This window comes from Acyrthosiphon pisum, chromosome X (genome assembly GCF_005508785.2).
Source record: "Acyrthosiphon pisum isolate AL4f chromosome X, pea_aphid_22Mar2018_4r6ur, whole genome shotgun sequence".
Taxonomy (NCBI): Eukaryota; Metazoa; Arthropoda; class Insecta; order Hemiptera; family Aphididae; genus Acyrthosiphon; species Acyrthosiphon pisum.
Genome location: NC_042493.1, coordinates 45,330,904 through 45,339,005, shown reverse-complemented (window position 1 = coordinate 45,339,005; position 8,102 = coordinate 45,330,904). Strand labels below are relative to the sequence as shown.

The window sequence follows — 8,102 nt, the reverse complement described above, 5'->3', positions numbered from 1 at the left end:
ACGAGGGATCGATCGAGCCACGATTTTAATTTTAATAATTTAGATCACAATAAATGTTGTTAAAATTTTCCAATTTTGCCACATTTCAAACTTAAATATTTACTCAACTAAATATAATTATAAAAAACGCCTCAATCAATCTCTCATACATGTTGTGGGCAATGAGAATATTTTGTCAGAATGCGAATCGAGGTAATCGTTGCGACGTATTGTTGGAATGAGAGTAGTGTGTTTGAGTGAAAAACAAAATTTTTTTTCATAATCACAAAATAATTATTTGACATATGCTTGCGTGATCCCTCCGTACCGCTACCACTAATATCAAAAGATATAACCACTGCGTCACGCCGTCACGTTTCTAGAAAAATCAGATAACGCACCTATTTTAATAATTTAATAATTACATGTGTTGTGGTCTAGTTGTGGAGCACGGTTGACAGAGGTCGAATCAAATGAATTAAACACGTAGTCAAATTAACTATTATGATGAATTTCATTTACGTGAGGTTAGTATTTAACACTTTTTAAACACACAGAGTAATGTATACGATTTAAGACAAATATCTCTAGCATGAATACTGTCAACTATAGTCGTCACGCAGAAATAGTGTGTCATGTCTCCCTCGCGGAGCGCCTTTATATATTAGACAACAGTAAGATTACATGGTCGTTTACAAGGTCCCACTTAAGTATTCGCCATGGCTCTTTTAGTACTTTTAGAAACTAGCTTTTTCTTGTGGCACTTATTAATAGCAATTAATATATTGTGCCACGTACACCATGCGTAATACTGTAATGATAATATTATATTCTTGTGTGGTCCAAACCTTGGCTATTGCAACACATGTAATAGTAAAACCATATTATATTTATATTTAGTTATAATGTTTATTGGATATACCTAGGTAGTGGGTAGGTTTAATTGTTTTTCTAAATTATTATCCTCTGCTATTGAATATTCGACTGTCGACAACGACCCACTCAAGTTCGGTTTTTAAAACCATTAAGGTAGTCTTTATAATATATTAAACTATAATTTTAAAATGAGTCCAAAATATGTAGCAAAATCAAAAATCCACCATCCAAAAGAAAAAAACACAGAGTATTTATAATTCCAATTAGAAACCGCCACACCGCGGACCAACCAAATGTAGATAAAACTCAGTAAGTATTTTTTTTATAGTGTTGATATTGTAAGTTGTAGCATAATAATACATACACTGTAAAATAATTTTGGAAAATTCTAACATTTAAATTACCTACATCATTAAATCATTAAAATACGTAAAAATCTGATAAAAAGTGTATCTAGTTGTTACTTTGGAGGGTACTTTGGTAACCTTTTAGAAGCTTAAAAAAAACAAAAATAAAGGTGTTCAAGTGGGTGTCGCTCTGCTGTACAGTAGGCTACATGTGAGTCACTGTAATTGATTGTGTTACATTTGAATACAATGATATTATAATATTACAAAAATCGAGTGAATATCCAATGTTGTAAAAATATGAATTTCAAACTCTCATAAAAATTTAATTTGACTATCTTGTTGAAATTTTTTTTTTTAATAACACGAACTTATGAGGAAGCTTGTATTACCATTTTCAAATCTTAGGTTTAAAAATAAAATTTTTACGAATTTATAATACACAATAATTTGCACATTTTCGTGACATTTTGTCAAAATTCGAACTCTAAATGCTTGTAAAAAAATGGTGACTGTATTTTTAACATTTTCCAACTGCTATTGTTCCAATATATCAGGAGGCTCGTATTAAATTTTTAAGCTTTTTTACCCAACAACAAAATCGATTTTGGTTTTTGTTGTAATTGTAACTCTAAAATAAATGACCGTAGATACATGAAATGTTGACTGAAGTTTATATTTATATTTTCTACACACCATAAGCTCCTAATTTATTGGTTCAAAGCCAGATGAAAAATATTAACAATCTTGATTACACTATCATTAATTTCGTTTTACATAAGTATATCAATGATTTGTATTTATTTTGCTATATTTTATGTACTTGGCCGCGTTGTCAATATACAATACCTATATTTTTATTTAGCGAAACAATTCGTACATTAATTAATAGAATACCTTTAGCGCGTAGTTTATAATAATAATATTATAAAGACACTTCAATAATAAGACGTTCCCGTATGATCAGTGACTGATATATTTTTTTTTTACGCAGAAATGTATTGATATTATTATTATTATAAACGGACGCAAACAATAAACGTAAATCCTGACTTCTTTCAAGAAGGCACCACATGATTGCTGTGACCGACGTCTAATATTACGGGATGGTTGGGTGGGGAGTGGTGAGTGAAATATTGTTTTATACGGGTTACTACAACTTACGATAATTTATGACTAATACAACGACAAGGCTGATTGCCGAATGTATAAGTTGCCTATAAAATGTTCCTTAGAATCCTGTAGTATGGAGGCCAAGGGTGGCCCTTAAAAATAGATGTTTAAATTTTTTTGACGGCACCATCCCATTTTTTGTTGATGCCCAATTCATGTTAAATTCATTTCTAAATAAATACATTTTTATACAATAAATTGCCTTAGCCATCCACCTTGCATGATAAATGGCACCTGGTACATGGAAAAACGTTGGAGTTTTTGGTTTTTCACCAAGAAAAATTATTGCCAATTATTCTAGTAATTCTTTATAATGGTTTCTAGGTTTATTATTATTATTATCTAGGAGCATTATTTAAATTGTTTTTTAAAAACTCTAAAAGTCTTTTCATTTCGGTTTTATCATTTTTTTACATCTTTTTCTGTAATAAGTACCTGATTTAAAGTGTATTTTTTAAGAAAAATAATTTAAATATTTTAATGATATATTTATTTAGATGTGTTTACTGTATATTTAGCTACAAGTCTGTAACGTATTATCAAACTCAAATTATTTAAAACATATTTTTATCAGAAAATGTAATTTTAAATTATTTTGTATGTATGTAATATTATTGTATTTTGAAATTGTAATTATCTCAGCAATAAACAATGTATAATGTATAAAATTACATTTTTGAGAACCTCATATAATTTCAGACACGATATTTATTGTTTAAAAGTTTTTGGTTGAAAAAAAAAGTTATAGCCCAATATATGTGGTAATATATGTGGTGCCGTAAACTGTACGATTAAAAAAAGAATTTACAAGAGTAAGCTAAGGGCAACCCTAATGGAGGCCCCTTAACGAATATCTGGAGCTAAAAAATAAGTAATAACACATTAACAATAGAAATTTATTGTTTCAAATTGTATCTGAGCATATTTTACAATGAAATATTAAAATTAGAAAAAAAAATATCTACCTATCTATGCAAAAATGGTTTTGATTCATATTATTATCTAGACAAATTACCTAGATATTAAATAAGTTTTATTTGATTAGAAAGCAGATGTATGAAGGGTACTTTAAGATTAAAATGGAAATTAATTTTGAAATAACATTGATATTCATGTAGGTACAGTATAATTTTGAGTAGTAATTTAAATAATTTATCATATACCTCAGAGTTAGTCAAATAAAGTATTGAGTAAAAAGTATTGAAATACTTTTTAAGTATAAAGTAGGTAATAAAATACGTATATTCAATACTTTTGAAAAAAGTATTTGGATCAATTATTTTAAATACTTCCTTAAAGTATCTGTATTCATAAAAAATAAGTAGGTATCACCATGCTTATTGTTTTTATTGGTTAATATATTTTCTATTTTTATTTTAATTGTGTAAAATAAAATATATTGAGAATTTATATAATAGGTAGAAGGTAGGTATATTTTTTATTGTAAACTATAATACTCAACCTCAAAAAATAAACTTCAACAAAGAAAATAGATGAGTGTTTCATATATATATATATATATACATATATATATTATATACAATTGGTTTTAAGTATCGGAAACTATAGCTATGCGATATTATTATTAATGTATCATTAAATTAATTAAATGAAATATAAAAATGTTTGTTTAAAAAAAATATTTTATGTTTGATTGAGGTTTTCCGAGTTTTTTTTTATACATTAATATAAGTACATTATTTATGAACTTAAAATATAATTTAGCACAACTAGGCTATCACACAAGTTCTCTCACTGGGGCCTGTTATTTTGTAATTACGCAATATGTTAATATAGGTAATAAAAATATATTACGTACATTTAAATTGCCTTAATTTTTAATATTTGTTGAATATAACAAAAAATATAAAGAATAACCAAGACTGCTTCGGCCATTTCTGTATTAAAGTGTGATCTTGTGACGTCACGCGCCTATCATTTAATATTTAAAAATATTATCGCGTATCATTTAAAAATATAAATATTAATGATGAAATTAAAAATATTTATTGTACTTACAAATTATATAAACATTTCAAAATGTATTTTATAAAATCAAGACTGTAATTTATTAAAAATTAAATATAGACTCATAATTAATTTTAAGAATATTTATTAAAAACATTACACATAGGTAAAATGAAAAAAGGATAGATAATGGCTGATAATTAAATTTAAAAAAACTGTTATTATTGTTATTCGACAATAATACATTATAAATAAATACATCAATGATTTATACGAGGTTATTTTTGAAATGTATCGACCATTTCTGACCAGTGATTGATGTTGATTTTTGGAATTAATTGGGAACTACAGAAGTGCAAATCAGCCATTTCAGGTATCAAAAATACTTTTTTCTGCATCATTGTGACATTATTGCTGTTATCACAAAAGATTCTGGCAAGCGTCACTTTTCTGATTTCTGTCAGTTGATCTTAAAATATTATAAAATTATAGTTAAAATCAAGATCATTTATAAAAATTATTTCAGATAATATACTAACATTCATTGAATATATTTGGTAAATCGTAAAAATATCTATCTGCTATTTTAGTTCTTATAAACTGTTCTCTAATGATACATCTCATCGTTGGGCCAACCATTGAGTCGTCTTCGTGTTTCTCAAACAATAAACCTACAAATAGATCTATATCTCTCCAATGATTGTATTGTTTCAATAGTCTATCAGTTGACTAAATATTGTAATATACAGAAATAAAAAAATCACTATATAATTATTTAATATTGCAAATATTTTTAAACTTACCCCTTCAACCATGATCCGGGATAAATCTTTTACACTTCTTATAGCTTTTAGTCGACAATATTTTCTAAATTCTGTGTAGCTTGGTATACCATGATCGCGGCTTCGTTGTATATCCAAGCTGACAACGTCCATTCCGAACAAGTTGTTTGGATGAACACTGTTTAAGTAATTTGTAAGCTGAAAAACATTTAAATCACTAATGTTAAAATATATAAACGTTTAATACAGTCTGTTAAATGGATTATTTCATCGTCATCTATGAGTTGTAAGAATGTCATTGCGTTATATTGATTGTATTTCAAAAACCTACCGTTTGAGTAAATAGCATATCGATTTTTTGTGTATTCTGCGTAGATAACCCTCTGACAAGCTGATCCATGTAATTTAATAGTAAACCAGTTGGTCGGTTGTAATGTTCCTTCAGCGAAAGATTTGCGTTGATCACTCGGCCTTCCGTATATAAACTAAACAAAAACGTAGGTAAATAAAAATTAATAAATATAAGTAGGCTAAATGTGATGATTCTCTTTACAAACAGAAGCACAGCTTTCGACATATTAATTTTATATTGTTGTGTACATTATCAATTTTGAGGTGGGCACATATACTGTTGAGTTTACAATGTAGACAGTCGTCAATATAATTGTATTTAAGGGGGTAACAAATTCATTGGTTTGTTCCGATTTGTTGATAAATCATATGTGATATAATACATAAGACATATGTCCTTCACTAATCGTTTAACTGTGATTGCTAGGATAGATAATACAATTATGAATAAATTAATGAAACATTATAATATAATATAAAATGTTAAAATGTAGTCAAACATCAGTTGAATGATCCAATGTTATAAACAATTTTTATATATTTTACAAATGAAAAATTGTAAGTAAAACATCTAAACATTTTATATCTTATATGGTTTAATATGAAAACCTAAATATTTAATACCGTCACAGTTATTTTATATATCTATTAAATAACTAAACTTGTTCAATTAAAACCGTCACAGTTATTTTTTATATCTATTAAATTTAAATTTAAGACTTGTTCATAGTTATTTATCAAACCATCAACCAGACATAAACTACAAATACACGATCATAATAAAAATGTAATTATATCAGGTTTGCACGAACCTTATGGTGTCGCTAATCATGGAATTAGCGAACGGTAATACTGCGGTTGCAAAGCTGTTGCTGACGCTCGGGTCGGTGGTCTCGTTGTACGCGTTACTGTAGCCTTTTGTCGACGGTTCAAGACCGTTCCGCTTGGTGTAGTTTTCCCCGAGCAGCGCTGGCAGCCACTCAGCGTAAGTGATGTGTTGTATGGATGCTGTGACGATTTTCCTGGCCTCCTGAAAAATTCGTTCGTCGTCCCAGTGCGGGTTGACGTGTGACAGTAGTTTGGCCAACCGGTTGTGTTCCCTCATCCACAATGTGTGCATGACCGTCAGTTGGGGAAGCGCGTTTGCCCGGATGTCACCTGCCCTATAACAAGTACCACTGCCATACTGACAGGCGTTCGATTCGGTGTCTTCCAGCGGCATATACTGCGACTGTACCGGGTCGCTTTGGCTCTCGATATCGAAGCCCACGCTTGTCAATAGTTGGCCGCCCGAGTTGGTCCTCAACGACCACGTCCGTTTCGCTGACGAACCGTATATCATCGACCCATCTAAATAATGAGTAGCTTGATTCATCTGTAAATATTTACGTAATTTTAATCATCATAACCACCATAAATATAAGTTTATGGTTTTGGAATTATCTTATATGGCTCTTACTTGTTCCTTGGGTCCAAAAGTACAATCGGAACTCAATGCTGGCACCGAACGCACGTAGTTCATACAACGAATATTGTTTCTGAAAAATGGATCTTCACCCGACATCTTCACTTGCATGCACAACTCATGCGTGTGCGAAGGAGAGAGCTCGTTCCGGCCATGTGAACAACAGCTCACCGATTTATTACGTTTCACTAAGGATTTAATATTAATTTGCATGCATTAATTACGATCAATCAATATATATGGTTATGTGTTAATCCTACTCAATATAGACATTGCCGTGTGAGAAAGATCATGGCCTATAAAAATTGTCCAGTACGCCATTGCCATCGTTTTGAAGTCATCTTGTGAGTGCTCGTCTTTGACAAATTCAACGCTCAGATTTCTAGGACTGGTTAAGGAATTCGAAAAATTAATTTCTGTATGAAAGGTAAATAAAACCACATCATTAAATACGCACAAAGGTAAATTATAATATTATAATAATTACCATAAAAACTATCCTCATAGTTATTAAACAGCAAACGTTTATAAGCTGTGGTTGCTTTTCCCGAGTACCAACGTTTCAAGTTGTTACAAGAACCGTCAGGAGTACGATACTTTATGTTCATTCCGATGCATGCAGTTTTATTGTAATACATGGATAAACAAATTTTACCCAAAGATGTCTTGTGTAGTTTCACTTTCGATAAGTCTATGGCACATTGTGCTCCAACACTATCAAGATAATTTAAATGGTCGTTAAATTTATGCATATTATTAAATATATTTTTGTATATACACTTGACATTCCATATGGGTAATAGAGGTGGAAAATTCAGAAATAGTTTGAGCATGCCTATATAATGAATAATGTTCTTCGGAAAGCTGAGATTCGATCAATAGTCCATACTCCGGGCTTCCAATATCCATATTTAACTTAGAATTATCATTATATTCATACGTATAAAGTTGTTCCATATAGTAGACAGCTTTTTGAATATGATGATCTATTTCTTTGGTTTTTAGATGTAGTACCAGTCGGATTTATTTATCATCAAACCATCTAATCATCACAGACCATTTAATCATTGTTACCATGTTGAATGAAAAATAATCAAAACTAAAGGTCTAGTTATTATTCATACCTTTAAAGAGACTCAGCTCGACATCTGTACACGATGG

At 29.7% G+C, this 8,102-nt stretch overlaps 1 protein-coding gene across 1 annotated transcript; it reads right to left on the bottom strand.

Moving 5' to 3' along the window:
* Positions 1 to 4,579: 4,579 nt before the first annotated feature.
* Positions 4,580 to 7,918, bottom strand: LOC100575871 (peroxidase-like). Its single transcript, XM_003241445.4, has 9 exons — positions 7,720 to 7,918; positions 7,429 to 7,655; positions 7,202 to 7,357; positions 6,936 to 7,129; positions 6,289 to 6,851; positions 5,457 to 5,610; positions 5,147 to 5,323; positions 4,883 to 5,072; positions 4,580 to 4,812 (listed from the first exon to the last, which is right to left on the bottom strand). The coding sequence occupies exons 1-9, from the start codon at positions 7,896 to 7,898 to the stop codon at positions 4,622 to 4,624; spliced, it is 2,031 nt and encodes a 676-aa protein (XP_003241493.3). The 5' UTR covers positions 7,899 to 7,918; the 3' UTR covers positions 4,580 to 4,621.
* Positions 7,919 to 8,102: the final 184 nt, after the last annotated feature.